Here is a 20,867-nt window from a genome sequence, read left to right on the forward strand (position 1 = left end):
AGATCCATTTATAATTAATAGAATTTGGGAAGAATTTAATAATACATTGGGAAAATAATAAATTTTAAAATTCTTAATTCTTGCGTAGAATAGTTTGTTGGTGGGTTGTGTGAAGGACCTGTCTAGTTGGGTCAGCGGGTCTGCTGCAGTGTTCCCTTTCTTATGAGTCGCGCGTCAGGTGTTGCTTTGTTGTGGGATGTGATAGTGAGGTGTGGTCTAGATCCTTTATATGCCTTCCTTTGATGCATTACTTTCATTGTTCCTTGATAATGTGAGTAGTCACGAAAGCGCTTGGAATTTCTCTATTCTTTCACAGCGGTTGTTTTGTGTGTATATATATATATATATATATATATATATATATATATATATATATATATATATATATATATATATATATATATATATATAATATAAACAGAATCGGGTCCAGTGCGGAGTATTTCAGCTTAATATGCTCAGCAAAATTGCACAATACTGTTCCTCTTGCGATGTTCATTTGCATATCCAACGCTTCTAGGGATCTGATACTGTTCTTATAAAAAGAGATTAGGATTCTGAAGTTTCTTAAACAAAAAGAAAGATCCAGTTACAGCCCACGATGTCTGTGTCAGTGTTAGGTGATGGTGGTAGTGATGGTGATGCTAGTGATAGTGGTGCTAGTGATGGTTATAGTAATGATGGTAGTTGTTCTAGTGGTGGTGGTATTAGTGATGGTAGTGATGGTGATACTAGCGATGTTAGTGGTACCAGTGATGGTGGTAGTTCTAGTGGTGGTGGTAGTAGTGTTGGTGGTACTAGTAATGATGATGGTGTTACACTACTATACCAGCATATTTTATGGATGCCGCAGCATGTTCCACCACGCAGCTTCAACGTACTGTTCGAACATTGTAGCAGATTAAAAGGAACGTGAAGTGCACAGCACAGCGTGTTGAAATAGCAGCATACTACAGCATCTTTTCACAACATTTCAAGACAACCAGCATACAGCGAACAGCAGCATACAAGAACATGCTTAAATATACAACAGCATATAGGAGAACATTACATACAGCAGCATACAAGAACATAAAACAGCATACTAGCGTATACAGCATCATACTGTAACATACAACAGCATAACCCAACATACAACATGTAAGAGTATACTACAGCTTCTCAACAAAGATCTTCCTCTTTAATTTTGATACTTTTTGTAGCGAGAAATACTTTTTGAGAGGAATACTGATATTATATATCCTACGAGACTGCTACACCCAGGGAAGTGTGGCGCTGGTGTGGGTGTGGTCGTGGTGTGGATGTGGTACTGGTGTGTGTGCTGGTGTAAATGTGGTACTGTTGCGGGTGTGGTATTGGTGTAGATGTACTGGTGTGGGTATGGTGATGTGGGCTTATTTGGGTGTGGGACTGATGTGGGTGAGGTCGTGGTGTGATGCTGGTTTGGATGTGGTGGTGATGTGGGTTTGGAGGCAGGAGTGGGTAGTATGAATGTTGTGGTGGTGATGTGGGTGTGGTGATGGTAGTGTGGGTATGGTGTTGAGTGGTGTGGGTGTAATAGTGTGGGTATGGTGTGTGGTGTGGGTGTAATAGTGTGGGTATGGTGTGGGTGTAATAGTGTGGGTATGGTGTGGGTGTAATAGTGTGGGTATGGTGTGGGTGTAATAGTGTGGGTATGGTGTTGTGTGGTGTGGGTGTAATAGTGTGGGTATGGTGTTGTGTGGTGTGGGTGTAATAGTGTGGGTATGGTGGTGTGTGGTGGTGCCTCTCTCGTGTATTTACAGATGTGCCTCTCTCTTTCTCTCTCGTGTATTTACAAAGTTGCCTCACTCTCTCGTGTGTTTACAGAGATGCCTCTCTCGTGTGTTTACAGAGATGCCTCTCCCGTGTATTTACAGAGATGCCTCGCTCGTGTATTTACAAAGATGCCTTAATTTCGTGTATTTACACAGGTGTCTCTCCCTCTCTCGTACTTATTGAGGCACTGCCTCTCTTACCTACAGACTTGCTCCTCAAACTCACCGACCTTAATTACCATATTTACATATATTACTGATGAAATGAAGATAAATGAACTCAGTACCTGGCATGGTGGTACGAATTACAGGTGTAAATGCAAGTTTTGTGAAATATCAATTCATATATTATAAGTGTACATGATAAGTGTCATACTGGTCATGTGTTATATGTATAAATCTGATGTAAGTATATGTAAATCTGTTGAGCCTTGTTTGTTAAGCATTTATCGTTATAATGTAAAGAGATAACAACAGTTGTAAATTGTTATTCCATGTTTCAATTTTTATTCCATTTGTAAATGTTATTCCATATATAAATAGTTGCTTCAGCTGTAAATAGTTGCACTAATTATAAATTGTAAAAATGAACTTTTAAATTGTTGTTCCAGCTGCAAATTGCAAACTTTAGCTTGAAAATTGTTGCTCTACTTGTAAATTGTAAAATTAAGCTTTTGAATTGTTGCATTTTCCTTCATTAAATGTCCATTGTATGATGATCTTTAACATTGTATTTAAGCTTTAAATTGTAAGTTTTCATAATGAAGACTTATGAAGGAAAAATTATCACCTCACATTTATTTAATCCTGAGTCAGTTTCTGTGTCAACTTAGTTAATCTGTTAATTTTAGTTAAAATAAAATCTTTTGTAATTTCAGAAAAAAAAAAATAATTTCCCTGTGAAGGTTTTTTTTTCTTTTATTGTTTTCGTGTAGTCTTCAAATAATATTTCTCATTTTTTTGTAGTCAGAAGATTTTTATTTTAACGAAAACTACTGCCATTGTTTCGCTTTTGTGCCGCCGCCGCCGCCGTCGCCATTACTACTGCCTCTACCACCACTTCTGCAATTATACTACTACCTACTCTGGTTCTCCCCGCCCCATCTCCTTCTCGTATATATACTGGCGCCCTTTCGCGCTTTTATGGGACTAGTTAATGGTAGAAGTCGGATCGAAACGTCGTCATAAGTTTCATTGTCCTATGTGCGGTATATTACAATAACAAACATACAATGGGATCAAGTAAACTATGTCGTAAATGAACAAGTTGGGAAGATATAAACACGGATCCCAACATTTGCCTTGTGTTACGCTCCAGATTTTATTTCAAGCCAGATAGTTCACTTCTGGTTAGGGCATAACAATTATGGTAAGAGAGTTTAGGGTGTAAATAATACTATTCAATAAATCTTATTTTAATGAAGTATCTATATATATCATACGACTTAAGGCAAATAATTATAATATACGAATATATCGTATATGGGCTCAGAACACTTATGTTTGTTCTATATTATCAGAATAATGTATAAGCCTTCAAACACATGGTTATTAAGAGACCATGGATATAACATATGTACAGAGATTACGTCAGAGTATAATATCTAATTTCCAATTTGAGATCAGTCAGATAATTTTAACAACAGAATAAGCCAAGGCAAGATAACCGACCACTGTCAGTTTACCAGAGAGGAGCAGCTGTGTTGATTCGTTGGCTGGTAGCTTCTCACAGCTCCTCCCTTAACCTTGAGCATACAGGTCAGGTGGGTCACGTGACGTGACTAACCAACACTTAGTAGAGCATTTGAACAAAGGGGAGGGGGAAGGGGGGGTGAGTATAACCATCGAACACACATTAACCTTACACCGGTACACAGACCGAGTGGTACTTGACTAAACATTTAACTTAACTTATCGTGGCCACATAACATAAATAATAATACGCCATAGTAATACGTAAGACCTTGAAAAAATTAATTGTGTGGTTCTTGAGATCTGCTCAAGACATATTCCATTAAGAAAAAGAAAGAGAAGATGTAAACTAGAGAGAGAGAGAGGCTCCCTATACAGAAGAAGGCGAAGAGTCAGAGCTGCTGAGAGGGGCCAATATATCTGAAATACGATGGGAAACACTGGTCATTGAAATTGCAAATATCGAACTTAAGCTGAAGGAATCTTACAGGAGTCAAGAATAACAGGAAAAACTAAAACCCTCAAAGGAAATTGAAAAAAAAAATACTTCTTCTCTTATGCCAAATCTAAGGGAAAAACAACATCCAGGATTGGGCCCATGCTTAGGCGGGATGGGACATACACAGATGACAGCCAAGAAATGAGTGAGATACTAAAGTCCCAATATGACTCAGTGTTCAGCGGACCACTGCCCACTCTAAGGGTCGACAATCCCAAAATTTGGTCATCTCAAAAATCTTGGATATTATCCTAACTCCACAAGACTTTGAAAAGGCACTAAATGACATGCCCATACACTCTGCCCCAGGCCCAGACTCGTGGAACTCCGTGTTCATCAAGAATTGCATTCTATGGAGGAGCATGGACACAGGGGTTATCCCCCACACACTTAAAACAACAGACATAGCCCCACTCCACAAAGGTGGCAGTAAAATAATTGCAAAGAACTTCAGACCGATAGCACTAACATCCCTTGTCATAAAAATCTTTGAGAGGGTTCTAAGAAGCAAGATCGCCAGCCACCTAGATACCCATCACTTAAACAACCCAGGGCAACACGGGTTTAGAGCAGGTCGCTCCTGCCTGTCCCAGCTACTGGACCACTACGACAAGGTCCTGGATGCTGTAGAGGATAAACAAAATACAGATGTAGTATACACAGACTTTGCAAAAGCCTTCGACAAGTGTGACCATGGTGTAATAGCACACAAAATGCGTGATAAAGGAATAACAGGAAAAGTTGGATCTATAAATAGAACAAATAGAACACAAAGGATAATAGTAAACAGAGTAAAGCCCCAGTCAGCTACGGTAAAAAGCTCTGTTCCACAAGGCACAGTACTCGCTCCCATTCTATTCCTCATCCTCATTTCTGACATAGAGATGTAAGCCATAGCTCCGTGTCTTCCTTTGCGGCTGAGACCCGGATTACCATGGCAGTGACCTCCATCGAAGTCACCGCAAGACTCCAAGCGGACATCAACCATATCAGCGAATGGGTCACTCAAAACGAGGAGAAATTTCAACTACTCAGATATGGAAAACTTGAGGAAATTAAAATGTATCAGGGTATACGACAAATTCTAACCATACAATAGAGCGAAAAAGTAATGTGAAGGACCTGGGATTAAAAATGTCAGAGGATCTCGCCTTCAAAGACCACAAAAGTATATCTACCTCATCTGCTAGGAAAATGATATGATGGATAATGAGAACCTTCAAAACTATTGACGCTAAGCCCATGATGATTCTCTTTAAATCGCTTGTGCTCTCTAGGCTGGAATACTGCTGTACACTAACGGCCCCCTTCAAGGCTGGCGACATTGCAGACCTGGAGAGTGTACAAAGAATTTTCACGGCACACACAAGTACGATAAGGCACCTAAATTACTGGGAACGGTTGAAGGTCCTTGACCTGTATTCCCTGGAACGCAGGCGAGAGAGAGAGATAATATACACTTGGAAGGTCCTGGAGGGATTGGTACCAAACCTGCACACGGAAATCACTCCCTATGAAAGCAAAAGACTCGGCTGGAGATGCAACATTCCCCCGCTGAAAAGCAGGGGCGCCACGAGTACATTGAGAGACAACACAGTAAGTGTCCGGGGCCCAAGACTGTTCAGTTGCTTCCTAGCATGCATAAAGGGGATTACCAGTAGACCCCTGGCTGTCTTCAAGAAGTACAGGTACTAAAGTCAGTACCTGACCAACCGGGCTGTGGTTTGTACGTCAGCTTGCGTGCGGCCAGCAGTAACAGCCTGGTTGATCGGACCCTGATCCACCATGAGGCCTGGTCTCAGACCGAGCCACGGGGGCGTTGACCCCCGAAACCCTCTACAGGTAAACTCCAGGCAATATCAAAAACTAAATTTTGAAATCACTTATGCCCTAACAATGGTCCAGGGCGGACCCAGACATTCTCTTGACTTCTTTTTCCTAAGTTTGGGTAATTTGCGATTTGTTCCACTCATGTTGTTATGTGAATTCTTCACTTGAAATCCATACGAATACAACCTTTATTTCCCTCTTGAATCATCTCATACAGACTGTTGTATTCACATGTATTGACATCAAGAATTTTGTTGCAAAAAACTCTGCCTTGAAAGCAGTTTTGCTCTCATTTTTTTGTGTGTTTTATCCACTCCACTTTGATCAAAGTGCTTTATTCACTTTAATCTAATGGATTTTTCTGTTTTATATATCAACAATTTCCACTGGGTCTGACATATTTTTGGAAGGGCCTTCCCCTCTCACATAGTTTTATTTTCCACACATTGTGTGGACGCTCCATTTGTCAGTCTGTGTGTGTGTGTGTGTGTGTGTGTGTGTGTACTCACCTAATTGTACACACCTAATTGTACTCACCTAATTGTGGTTGCAGGGGTCGAGACTCGGCTCCTGGCCCCGCCTCTTCACTGATCGCTACTAGGTCCTCTCCCTCTCTGCTTCCTGAGCTTTGTCATACCTCTTCTTAAAACTATGTATGGTTCCTGCCTCCACTACTTCACTTGCTAGGCTATTCCACTTTCTGACGACTCTATGACTGAAGAAATACTTCCTAACATCCCTGTGACTCGTCTGAGTCTTCAGCTTCCAGTTGTGACCCCTTGTTTCCGTGTCCCCTCTCTGGAACATCCTATCTCTGTCCACTTTGTCTATTCCCCGCAGTATCTTGTATGTCGTTATCATGTCTCCCCTAACCCTTCTGTCCTCCAGTGTCGTCAGTCCGATTTCCCTCAACCTTTCCTCGTACGACATTCCCCTGAGCTCTGGGACTAGCCTTGTTGCAAACCTTTGTACTTTCTCTAACTTCTTGACGTGCTTGACCAGGTGTGGGTTCCAGACTTGTGCTGAATACTCCAGTATGGGCCTAACATACACAGTGTACAGTGTCTTGAACGATTTCTTATTAAGGTATCGGAACGCTATTCTCAGGTTTGCCAGGCGCCCGTATGCTGCAGCAGTTATTTGGTTGATGTGTGCCTCCGGTGACGTGTTCGGTGTTATGGTCACCCCGAGGTCTTTCTCCCTGAGTGAGGTCTGTAGTCTTTGTCCACCTAGCCTATACTCTGTCTGCGGTCTTCTTTGCCCCTCCCCAATCTTCATGATTTTGCATTTGGCAGGATTGAATTCGAGAAGCCAGTTACTGGACCACATATCCAGCCTGTCCAGGTCTCTTTGTGTGTGTGTGTGTGTGTGTGTGTGTGTGTGTGTGTGTGTGTGTGTGTGTGTGTGTGTGTACTCACCTAGTTGAGGTTGCGGGGGTCGAGTCCGAGCTCCTGGCCCCGCCTCTTCACTGATCGCTACTAGGTCACTCTCCCTGAGCCGTGAGCTTTATCATACCTCTGCTTAAAGCTATGTATGGATCCTGCCTCCACTACATCGCTTCCCAAACTATTCCACTTACTGACTACTCTGTGGCTGAAGAAATACTTCCTAACATCCCTGTGATTCATCTGTGTCTTCAGCTTCCAACTGTGTCCCCTTGTTACTGTGTCCAATCTCTGGAACATCCTGTCTTTGTCCACCTTGTCAATTCCTCTCAGTATTTTATATGTCGTTATCATGTCCCCCCTATCTCTCCTGTCCTCCAGTGTCGTCAGGTGTGTGTGTGTGTGTGTGTGTGTGTGTGTATTTGTGTGTGTGTGTGTGTGTGTGTGTATGAATTTGTATGTGTGTGTGTGTGTGTGTGTGTGTGTGTGTCAGTCACTATATTTGTCAGTTTATATTTATCAGTCGGTTTATATCTGTCAGTTTGTCAAGCAGTTTATTTTCAGGTAGGAAATAATTCCCCAAATTTCCCAAGTGTCTTAGTTCCTCCCACATATTCCCTTCAATTAGGGAAGGGAGTTGCCTTGATGCTGATGAAGAGCCCTTGATCAAGGAACTGGAGCTACCCTTTCCCTTGGATCAAACCTGATTACTTTCCATTCCCCAGGTGCTAACCCTAGCGGGTCTAGCGCTTCCCTCAATATAATATACTAAATGTTCCTTTTAAAACCCATGATGTCTGACTGTCATGGAGGTTCAACTTTACTTTTATTGTTTTATATTTTTTATTATCTTGATTTTTTTATCTCCTTGAATCTTTGTATTTCATCGTCCTTGAATCTTTGTATTTCATCGTCCTTGAATCTTTGTCATTGAATCTACGTATTCAGCTTTTATAAACGACAGTAGACCATTTGGTTCTCCATTTTTCTTGTTTACTCATTCTTATTCTTAACGGTATACAATATGGACAAGTTGATGAGTAAGACACACGTGCAACACTTGATGAAGAAGACACATGTGCAACACTTGGTGAAGACACATGTGTAACACTTGATGACTAGAACACATGTGCAACAATTGATGAATAAAACACGTTACACATGTATCTTATTCATCAGCTTTCTGTATTGTATTCCATGAGCATAAAGTTGAGCAATTCTTTATTTTTTCGTTATTTTCGTAATTTTTTGGTCATAGAATGTTACAAAATGTGGCAATGTGGTGATACATGATGTGCAGTGTAGTGATGTATGATGTAGCAGTATGGTGATGTATCACTATGCTGCCACATCATACATGATGTGGCAGTGTGGTGATACATGATGTGGCAGTTTAGTAACACATGTGGCAATGTGGTGATACATGATATGCCATTGTAGTGATACATGATGTGCAGTGTTATCAATCGTGTTAATGTATCATTATCAATTGTGTTGGTGTGGCAGCATTGCTAAATGTGTTAATGTATCAATATTGCCAAATATGTTGATGTGGCATTTTGCATATTATGTTCATGTGATATGACTAGATGTATTGATGTGACAATATTGCTATATGTGTTGATGTAGCATATTGCATATTATATTGATATGGTGATGGCTAAATGTGTTGAAATTGCAATATTGTCTTTTATGTTAATGTGACATTACTAAATCTGTTGATGTAGCAGTATGGCCAAATATGTTGATGTGGCAATATTGTAAGTGTGTTGTTGCATTATAATGTGTTGATGTCAATAGAACTGTATTGTCAATTATGTTGATTGGACAACATAACCAAATGTGTTGATGTAGCTACGAGAAGAATCATGTTGATATGTTGATGAGACCAAACACGTTAATATAGAAACGAGAAACACATGTAACTAGCTACATCAGTGATGTTGACGTAGCCATAAAATCAATGGTGTTGATATAGCCTTGGGATCAGTGGTGTTGATGTAGCCATGTTATCATTTCTTTTGATGTAGCCATACAACTTGTGTTGATATGGCAATAGCATCAACCATGTTGATGAAGTGATGTTATAAAAACCTATTGATGTGGTCCTGAGTCGAAACCTGTGTATACGTCACTGTTGATGCTGCGTTCATCTCTGCTAACCAGTCCCTTTATTTATTTCAGATAAATACATAATTTTATTTCAGTGAATTTTGGGCCATTGTAAAGACCAAAATATGAAGATAAAAATGAAAGCCCATGCTGCAATATAAACAAGAATAATGATTAAGTGAACGCTCAGAGAACGATGTGAGGTGTTCCTAGGTGACTATCAAGAAGGAGGAGGAGAAAAGGACAAAAGAGAAAGGAGAGAAAGAAGGAAGAGAAGAGAGGAGAGGGCGGGCGGTGGGTGATCCAGGAGGTGCCTCTTGGAGCACTGGAGTGCTGGAGTCTCCTCAGCTGAAACCCAAAGGTAAGCGGTTCATTGATGGTGATGAAGGTGGGTTATTGTGTTGACGATCACCGGTATCGTAGCAGCTGAACCACTGCACCTGACTCATGAAATTGTAATAACACGATTGCAAACAAGCCACGGTACGGGTGGGGGTTAGAAGCCATGGCTAGTGAGTCGTAAATAGAACTCCAGGCCAGTGCGTAAACTACTGGGCCAGCTGGAGTTTTTTCGACTCATTTGAAATGGATTAAAGAATTATCATAAGGGGTGGACCGGTAAGCTAGTGGAAGGCCTCATTCAGATGACCAAAAGCTCCAGTGGCGGGTCATCATAACTAAGATCTGCGTCAGGAAATAGTCTTGTTTTCTAACATATTTTACTTAACCTAATCTATCTTCGCCATGGTACTGTGGTACCAAGTACCGTGGTTTATTTCACTGCACATGTCCCCACGGTTACAGACGTCGAGGGTGCCGTCTGATAGTAGTGTCGTCTTTACATCTGTGTTGAACTAACTTCTGTCCACCTCGATGTTAGATCTTGGTTACTGACGTTAAGTAACTAATTTCTCGATTTTTTTCCCATCTCCCTGTGTGCTTGACTGTCCACTTACTGAGATAGTGTAATATCCTATGTGATTTGGCAAGGTTTTCTACTAATTAAAATAAGATAGACATACAAAGCAAGTATCCTAAATTGGCTTGCAGATAAGATAAATTGTAGATTTAAATTCAGATGTATCCATTCGATGTTGCAGTACCCTCCACAAGATGGATATGATGCACACAGTCAACTAGCTACATCAGAGGCAAAATAAAAAATAGAATCACAGGAAGAATGAAATTTGCAATCAATTTCAAAGATAGTAATATGTTTTATAATAATGTTTAAAATGTAGGTCAGCTCTCCTAAATATTTAAATACAAAAATAATAAATTTTGGTTCTAGTCTGCGTGCATTGGTTCTCGTGTAATAAATACAAATACAGCCGTGTTCACCAGAGATCACAGGGAATATACAAAAGGTTTATTTATATAGAATTAATGTAGCACATAGATTGATCAGGGCAATGCATAATCATATAAAAAATTAATTGCAAATATAATTGGTCACAGCAAGAGTTGATCCTGTGCTGTGAGTGTAATAACCAACCTGTCGATTATTAATTATCATGGTAATGAAATTACAAATGGAATGACTCGTGAATGAAAGTGCTTTCCCCCCTCTATAAGTAGTACAGGTGCAGAGCCGCGGTAGCGCTGTGGGCAAGAACATTGTGTTCACTTCAAGACGTGCATTAAAAGAAACGTTTCGTCACGAGTAACTTCACCAGTCCTGATAAAGCCAATCGTGGAGAAACGTTTCCTTCAAATCAATCTCCTGAATTGTACACAAGTGTCCTGAATATCAAAATGGTATACATTACCGACAGGATGGTAGGTAAGACACATGGGCAACAGTTAAGCAACTTTATTCCGAAACGTTTCGCCTGCACAGTAGGCTTCTTCAGTCGAGTGCAGAAAGTAGGCAGGAGCAGTAGATATGTGAAGACGATGTAATCAGTCCATCACCCTTAAAGTCGTAGATTTGAGGTCCAAGGTATCTTCTGTACCAAGATGTCATTGTGTTGCAGTGTCTGACAGAGTGAATATCAAAATGTTATACAATATTTACTGTCAGACACTGCAACACAATGGCATCTTGGTACAGAAGAGAAAACACCTTGGACAACTTTTTCAAGTGAGTCTTTGGATCTGAGAGGGACGTGACCTCTCAGTGACTATATTCTCTCTTCTGCCACCCTGCACCTCTTCTTCCGACAGTATGTAAGTCTCCACACTGTCGCTTGTCTCTTCAGACTGTTTCAGACTATGAAACAGAACTCGACTCCAGGCTGAGGGACTGACAACCTCAAATCTACGACTGAAGAAGCCTACTGTGTAGGCAAAACGTTTCGGAATAAAGTTGCCTAACTGTTGCCCATGTGTATTACCTACCACACAAGTGTCCTTTTCCTCAGCCCTCGTCACAACCACGGTGGCCTTCTCCAGGGAAGCTACTGGGCCCGTCCCAATTTCTCAACGTTTTGCCGATTAGTCATTCATCCATTTACGTTAATTTAATATAAAGACTTATTCTTGTATTACTGATATATTACTATTTATGTTATTATTATTAGTCTGGATGTTGAATTAAATATAATATTGATGTTTAAACTGCAACATCGAAGGGATTTCATCAGTGTTTACCACTTAAGATAAATATATTTTGCAATGTATTATAAGAATGTTACATACAGTACTTCATAACAAATAGGCCTAACCCACCTAGAAATAAACACACAAATACACTATACTTCGATTCTTTACCTACAACGCTTCGCCCAAGCATGGGGCTTTTACAAGTGTTGACTGGGAGAAAGGAGCCCATTGCCTACGCGAAACGTTATAAATAAAGGATCGCATCGTATTGCATGTGTGAGTTTCCATCTTGTCTACATTTCACACTATTTCCGCTACAACTTTCTCCCCAGCTATGAATTATATTTCAAGCTGAGTCATCTCTTCAGTGTTATAGACTCTATACAGTGCATCTATAATTATGAACTGTTTGTTTATCGGCCACAAACTTGACATGGTTACTTTCTGTGAAGACTTGAAAACAATCATAGTAACTCATGCTTTAATGATAGCCTAGCTTATCGGAGTAACTCGTGCATTGAGAGTAGCATATCAGAGTAAATCCTGCCTTGAGAATAGCCTATTAAACTGTGACTCAAAGAATTCGCACCATTTTTTTTTTTACCCTGGTTGGAACAATTCATTTTCCACTCTTAGAAGAGGAAAGTTAGGACGACGTTTCGGTTCGTCCTGGACCAGTTATGATAATGCTCTAGGACGGACCGAAATGTTGTCGTAAGGTGAAAGTGATAGAACTCTACCGCCCTCCTTACCTTCTGCCCTCCCTCCTTTACTCTGCTTTCATCAACCGTACCTCCCCTCTCTCTCTCTTTTTTTTTTTTACACAGGGTTTGACAAGGTTAAGGATCCCTAACTTTATTGACAAGCTATTTACAGGTTAAGGATTCCTAACTTTATTGGCAAGCTAAGAGCTGTTACCTACATCAGCTCATTTGAAAGCATTTTTATTGTTAGGAGACATACAAGTAGGGAACAGGATGAAGTTGGAGCCATCTGTGGGCCAGCATTTTCATTTGATCAACTGACTTTATCTCGTTGACATCATTATGCTCTCTCTCTCTCTCTCTCTCTCTCTCTCTCTCTCTCTCTCTCTCTCTCTCTCTCTCTCTCTCTCTCTCTCTCTCTCTCTCTCTCTCTCTCTCTCTCACCTTACGGAACCTGTAACTTCCTGTTATACAGACGTCATAAGTTTATAAATAACACATTTTAATTCTGCCTGTGTATGGTTGGCTCAGATTCCTTGTAAATTTAGTAAATTTAGTAATATATACAGGAGAAGGGGTTACTAGCCCCTTGCTCCTGGCATTTTAGTCGCCTCGTACGACATTATTCATCATAAATGAAACATATTACTGCTGGGGTTTATAAAAAAAAATAAAAATTCTCTCTGAACTTGGGTGTGGACATTCCAGTACCTAAACGTTTAGAAGAGGCTAACGAGGCAAGCAAAGTAATTTGTGCTCCTATACATTTTTTATTACTCTCTTCTTTTTTATAACCTTCTTCTCAGCCTTTTCCCATGACATTGCCTCTCATCCCCTCACTGCTGCTATTTACAAGACTTCAGAGGAGCAGTTCTGGAAAAATAGCATCTTAGGGTGTAGAGATGGTCCTTGGGAGCGCGCGTGCGCGCGCACACACACACACACACACACACACACACACACACACACACACACAGGCGGGGCCAGGAGCTGTGACTCGACCCCTGCAACCACAAATAGGTGAGTACATATGATTAGCTTAATTAAACTTATGATTTGACAGGTGTCACAGTTGAAGACTTTTAGATTTGTAATGTTGTGGTTGTGAATTATATTCTTGTCACTGTGAGTGAAGGAAATGAAAAACTGGTGAGGATTGGAGTGCTTTAGGTGTCAGATTTTGCTCTGACACCCCCTGGAGTGGGCGAGACTGACACCTCTGCTGGTGGTGTCACAATTTTAGCCTTTGCAATGACATCTCCTAGAGTGAGCTCGGCGCTTCTGTTGATGGTGTCACCGCTTTAGCTTTGCTCGAGTGACACCTCTGCTAGTGGTGTCACAGCTTTAGTCTTGCACGGACACCTGGAAGGATTGTATTCGGGTTTATTTACACTTATTTTAATACTGTTTCTCATAATATTTAACTTTCAGTGTTGAGGTTGGCGGCGTCCTGTGCGGGGCCGCCTGCGAGTGTGTGGAGGAGGTGTGAGCGAGGTGTTATCATGAGGACGTGATGGTGCCGTGATGCTGAGCGGCAGGTGGTGCGCGACCTCGCCTGCCCCCTGCTGCTGCTACCTTCGCCAGCACGGCGCCGCCCCTCCCGCCCACTGATGATGCGGGCGACTCCGCGGGCCGGCGGGGGCGGCGGCGCCTTGGCCTCGTCCGCGTCCTCAAGCAGAAGTACCTGCGAATCCAAGTGACTAGGATTGGGGACGTCCCGACGGGGGGGGCGCGACCCCCTTAACGCCGGGGGCCGCGCCTCTGGCCGATATGTGCGGGGTTGTCTCCGCGTGGTGCAGGTGAGCGCGCGCTACCTCATCTCCGCCAGCCGCGCACCCTCCACCATGATGCGATCCAAGAAAAAGGAAGGTGCCCTTAAACCTTCCCGCAAGCTAGATAAGCGCTCTAGCCGCGGGGTTATGTTCGAAAACGAAGAACTGCGCATGCGCACTATAGAGATCAACGCCGAAGTGGACCGGGGCCAGTCAGACCTACGCAAGCTCAAGAAAGAGAATGAAACATTGAAGCAGCAAGTGTGGACGCTGCGTGACGAGTACGACAAACTTGAAAACTTTGTTAAAAATATGGACGGGGATAGTGACGAGGACGATGATGACGATGATGAGGATGAGGACGAGGAGCTGGAGCAAAGGTTCTGTCGGCCCAAGATTAACGAGGAAGAGGGAGAGGACGATGACGATGAGGAAGCTAACGTAGAAACAGATAACTTAGAAAATTTACAAAAAGTGTACAGTGGTAAAATGAGGAGTGTAGAGTACACTATGCGTCAGGCAGCCACAATGGAGAGTGGGCTGGCGGGGGGCTGCAGTCAGGCCCAGTGTGGGGGAGGGCCAGGCAGTGCCGCCTGTGCCGCCCCAGTAGACGGCCTGGCACAGCCGGGGTCGGTGCGGGTGTGTGTGCCTGACGACACACCTGCCTTCGTCGATGTCGGGGAGGGGGGGACCTCCTCTCCCCCTGACCCCTTACAGCCCAGGACCTCTGAAACTTATTTGTCTCAGACGGACCATTTCAATCTTGATCAACTTCTTGATTTTGCATCTTCGTTTCACTACGACCGACGGAAGCACCTCGCTGAAGAACCTCTGGCGATGGCACTTCCTCCTGAGGAGGAGCGACCAGCCTCGCCCTCCAGGGACAAGGTTATTCCCGACCCTAACTACTCCACCGTCAGACGACGGTCTGCAACTGTCATCGAAAAGCTGAAGAGCGGCGCCAACAGTGGGGCCCTGGTGAAAGAGGTGAAGCAGTTGTCGTTATGTAAAGACGGGGCTACAGGAACCTCCTCAGTGCCCGTGAGTGAGTCCCCGGAAGTGACACACACAACAACAGTTAACTACTCACGTTCTTCCTACTTCTTTTCTGGCCCTCTGAACGGCAGCAGGAGCCAGTCTCTGGGCACTGGCCTCAATTCTGCCGCTGGCGTTCGACCCCCCACCAGCCCCGCGGGGCCCCTCTACTCCTCCAGCATTGCTTCCAATATCGGCACCTCATCCTCGCTGGATGCAGGGCTGCCTCTCGTCTCCGTGTACAACCCGCGAGCCTCCCTGGTGCGTCTCAATAGCATAGAGCCCAATACTATTATGGTGTCGGTGGCTGAGATGCCACAGTTGTGGGATATTACCACACAAGAAATAATTGACGAACTAGAACAGCAGGCAGAAGGAACTTTGTTGTCCATCCGTGGCGTGCGTGTGGTGGGTCGTGCTGCGTATATTAGCCTGGGTTGTCGTGATGCTCTGCAACAGCTGCTGCACCACGGACTTACTGTTCGTGGCGGCAAAGTGCCACTTATTGACATCACACGCGAGTCTATCGTGCTGGCACTGACGGGCGTCCCTCACTACATCGCTGACGCCACCCTCGTCATCCTGCTTTCAGCCTTCGGCACCATAATAGGTGAACTTGAGCGTCGCTTCTACAAAGGTGTGGACACGGGCGAGCGCTTCGTACGCATGAAACTGAAGAAACACGTGAAGCTGCCCAAGTACGTGACCGTCGGAGGTTGTCGCATCGTGCTGACGGTCCACGGGCGCGACGCCCCCGCGCAGCTGCACGTGCCAGAATGGGGCACCAAGCTGTCTCCCGCACCAGCACCCCCACCCACACCCCACCCCACCCACGCCCCACACCCTAGCGATAACCCCCACACAGATCTCACCACCCCCATCTCCCCGGACTCTGGCCAGTGTTCAGAACCATCTTCCAGTGATAAATCGTGTGAACGTATTCTAGAGGGGCGGGACGGGATGTCTCGCACTGACGCCAGTGCGCAGAGTGATGCTCGGATGAACACGAAATCTTCCAAGACATTCTCCAGCCGATGTATCGTAAATCTGAAGCTGCCAGAGCGACCCGCGGCGGCCACTGCTTTACCTCGGGTCCGTGAGGGTATCAACCCCCGGGACCCCGTGGGGCCATGTCAAAGTGGGGGCGGTCTGGTGGTTAGTGCTACCCCTGCTACGCCTATGGCTGCTGGGCACGTGCTGCGGGCGGGGTCGCTGTACAGGGGACCTCGAGGCCCTGACACGCCATCCACTACAGCTGGTACAGGGGGTGGGTCTCCCGTCAGCGGAAGGAGACACTCTCGCCTGGGGATCGACTGCCGCCCACCGGAGTCTCCACGCCCACGCCCCAACTCCGTGGTGTTCGAGGAGCAGCCACGGGAGGTTGCGGCGGCGTCGCGCGGGCTGCTGACGCCGCAGTATCACTCCCACGTCGTGGCATCCTCGTCAGGTCCCATGCCCCTCGCTAATGGCATTCTGCGCAAGGCGTCGGGGTCAGAGCAGGAGGCGCTTCTGCCAGCCACTCAACGCTGCGCCGCCTCCATCAGAAACAGACTTAAGATAGGTCGTAGCATGTCTTACGACGCCGGCAAGCAGAAACTGGCGGCAGAGAAGGAAAAGAAAAAGCTGAACAAAATGGAAAGTATTAGTGAGAACACCATTAATGACGATGTGAGTGATATTACACCCCTGGGTGCAGGGGCTCGCAGAGACTCGGAAAAGAGTTCCGTCAGTGCTAACAGTAAGAGCAGCAGCAACACAAACAGAAAGAAGGAGCCGGCAATAGATCTGCCGTGGTGCGGTTGTTGGGGCAACGGTTGTTTTTAGTGTGTAGCATTCACTGGTACCAGTTCCATCCTTTATATTTATCGTTATTTTCTAGTCAATAATTCCTTGCTCCCAACGTTACCTAGTCTTTATCAAGTAGTGGATTAGTCTTGGGCAGAGACCAGAAACACACGTCTTGGCCGAGACCTTGTATATATCATGTCGTCCGATCAATGCCACATTTACCATATTTAATTTTCCACAATTGTCAGTAATCATAACACTGCAACCAGTCGTTGTGTTGACGACACCTCTTTGATAAAATAATAATATATATATATATATATATATATATATATATATATATATATATATATATATATATATATATATATATATATATATACGCAATACAGTGTGTGCAGGAAAATCACGGAGGAATGGGAAATATTGTTGACGCCTTAAATGTCTTTTGGAGTGTAAAGAGTATAAATATCAACAGCAGAATGATTAGATGCTCCTTGGAGTATTTTTTCAGATGACCTGAGCTAGTTTTAATTGTATGATGATGAAGTCAATAAACTAAGAAAGGCCTCAGCAACATCACTATTTCCCCTGTGGCACCATCTGACCCAGCGGTCACAACAGGTCACGTGGTACGTGTCAGGGTCACTGTGGCTGAGGGTCACTGTGGCTCACTGCTACCTGGACTTGCTCCGTCACCGACAAGTCAACGTTACCAGCCAGCATAAGGTACTTCCTGTTATATTCTTATCTGCTATTACACTCTTCCCGGACACGAGTGTTGTGTCAACGCTTCATTCAAAATTGCCTGTGTTTAAAAAGCTTTTTATATAAATTGTCCTCAAAAAAAGTCGACAAATCTCCACTGAATATATTTTTATGAGAACAGTTGTATTCCATGAATACAAATTCGTATTAAGGCCTCTATGTGCATCTGATCGTTATCACGGCATCATTTGTGCGTCAGTACAATGACTGGTTGCGTGCAACATTGTAATTTCTGTAAGCATATCAAGTGCTTCATTCTGACAGTCAAGCAGTCATTCATCTCAGCTGACGACATGAGAAGCATAATGCTCCCTCCCAGTCACACTCCCTTTTCCATGTTCTTTTTCTTTAGTACAAAAAAAGAGAGAGATATCTTCCGTTGTCTTCACGCTCTTAGTTCACTTGACCTACTTTCAGAAATGTGACCTGACAGGCAAGAACAACTCCAAAGCTCAACCTTAACTGGCCTACTTCAATAGGGTTCAGCTTTGCTAGGCTAATGGGGAAATCAGAAGCTTTGAACGCAATGTAGGGCTCTAGGCCAAAAAATCTGGACAATATTTTTGTGGGTAAAGAAGCACTCAGTTCATCAGTGCCGCGAGAAGCCAGAGGGTCAGTATTCTCCAGGCACACTTGAGCCGGGTGCCACTGGTGCCAAGGAGGTCCTTGTCAACACTGCCTTGTTGTGCTGTGGTCCTCAGCCGCATCGCCAATCTTACGTCGTCTCAAAAAGTATTTCCCTGGACTTAGTTTTTGCAGAGAAGTTGTCTGGATATTTACTATACTGACAGGGAAGTGCATGTATAACTGCGAGTGTTATACATGCAGCAGGGTAAGATGTCGTGATATATGCAATTTGATCATGTCCAAAGGGAAGAAAATTCAAGCACTTTCAGTGTAATCAGTCACGTTTGAAAGAAGATTGAAGGAAATTAGCAACATGTGGCTGATATGCAGGAGGCTTACATCAACACAGTGGACACCTGGCTTGGTCATATGACGATGGTGGGTAACCAGTGACAGTCTCAGACTTTCATAGTCTCAAGCTTTCACAGCTTTTATTATGAATGCAATCAGCTTAAAAAATCTTGGTCTTAGGTTCATATCCCACTAATTTTTGCATACATACATTTCGTTCAGTCAGTGATTTACTTGTGATATTTTGTAGATGGAACCACTCGCTACGATGATTAAAACCTCTTGCATTAAAAAACGAATAATTCGAATTCTGCCAGTTCTAATGCAATATTTGTGTTTTGATCTTAATTTTTTTTTCAGGTCGAACATTAAGAATACTGATGGATCTTACAACCATCAGTATTCTTAATCTGGGAACTTTAATAAATCTAAAATATTAAATAAACTTTCGTTATTTTTTTTTAAATCTGTGAGAATTTTCACGACAGTTTGCTTGATATAGTAACGTTGTGCTGTATATTCACCTTACAATGCTAATTTCCTTCATAGTGTTTTTCGCGAATGTGACTAATTACACACATTATAATTAGTAATTAACCTGTAATGTATTGGATGTTTAATTATAAAGAATCGTAAATACAAAGGAAATTTAAATCTGACGGTAATAGGAACATTTTATTGGTCCTTACTCGTTTTGCACAATATATCTTAAAGAGTTCAGTATAGCTGCTGAGTAAAGTAAAAGCATCGAAATGTATAAAAATGAACAATGTTAAAGGGCTTAAATATAATGAAATGAATTATAAATAGTAAGAATACGATAAAGAATTAGCGACCTACACATGTTGGTCCAGGAGGGTAGCAATCCTGGAGGCTGGGGTGTGAGGGGAGAGACCAGGCTTAAATGTGAGTCACAAAACTAGAGTGCGTGTGGTGGATATTGCACTCTGGACGTAGGTTGGTTGGTTGTGTGAGTGCGTTTACTCGGGCTGAGGAGCAGCGACGTCGTGGTCGCTAAGCAGGCACCAAGCCTACTCCTAACCTTAGAATAATCCACATTTTTTACACTAAATGCTTTGGTCTTTTTCCAAATGTATATTTTTTTTTAAACTCCTAAGTTTAATCCCGGTACCAATCAGGTCCTTTGCTCTGTGTTGGTCATCTTCCAGTTATAATGCTGATCAGGCATAGTCGAGGTCAAACGGGGTGGGAAAATCAACCCAAATTACATTATGCAAAGGTCAACTTTCACTTACGTACTGTGCTCTAAAGTGACCTTTAGTAACCTGTCATCATCGACCTGTTACTCTGTGTGGCACTTTGCTCCTCACAAGACCAGGCATACTCTCCACACGTCAAAACTGTTTTCACAGTCAGATCTGATAATACGAAGCCTTACGTGACGTGATGGTAAAGCTTCTGCTTGTAATTTTGATATTTTGTAAAAGTTGTTATAATCAATGTTGTTGTTTATATAGTTATTTTCCTAGAAAATTGTAAATTAACATGGCTACCACCAGTGTTATTGGTCAGTTTATTTGGGGAATGACCATACAACAATTATTGTTTTTCATTTAGGAAACACATTGAAAATGGGTAGAAAAAGGATATATATATATATATATATATATATATATATATATATATATATATATATATATATATATATATATATATATATATATATATATATAAACAAACAATGGTGCTTTTTGGTAGTCTTAAGATTATTATTTAAATTATTTAATATATTTGAAGGAGTTCTGGGTGGGGAAATATATATATATATATATATATATATATATATATATATATATATATATATATATATATATATATATATATATATATATATATATATATACATATACATATATACATATGTGGAAAATTACGTTATGTTTTTATTGAGAGACGAAGTTAATTTTGTTCAGATTCTAAATAAATATTGAACAGATGGAGTTTTTCATTACTCAGTAATCCTGTCATTAGAAACACTCTTACTGCTACTCAGACAGACCTCA

At 42.5% G+C, this 20,867-nt stretch overlaps 1 protein-coding gene across 3 annotated transcripts in view; it reads left to right on the plus strand.

Annotated features, from left to right (window-relative positions):
- Positions 1-20,611, plus strand: part of LOC128691390 (uncharacterized) — a 475,319-nt gene extending 454,708 nt beyond the window's left edge. For all 3 annotated transcript variants that reach the window (XM_070091592.1, XM_053780245.2, XM_053780246.2), the window contains exons 2-3: positions 9,387-9,675; positions 13,994-20,611. In XM_070091592.1, the coding sequence (XP_069947693.1) occupies positions 14,407-17,193 (2,787 nt within the window). In that variant the 5' untranslated portion in view covers positions 9,387-9,675; positions 13,994-14,406 and the 3' untranslated portion in view covers positions 17,194-20,611. The remainder of the gene's footprint in view (positions 1-9,386; positions 9,676-13,993) is intronic.
- The last annotated feature ends 256 nt before the right edge of the window (positions 20,612-20,867 follow it).

Source organism: Cherax quadricarinatus, chromosome 36 (assembly GCF_038502225.1).
Source record: "Cherax quadricarinatus isolate ZL_2023a chromosome 36, ASM3850222v1, whole genome shotgun sequence".
NCBI classification, from domain to species: domain Eukaryota; kingdom Metazoa; phylum Arthropoda; class Malacostraca; order Decapoda; family Parastacidae; genus Cherax; species Cherax quadricarinatus.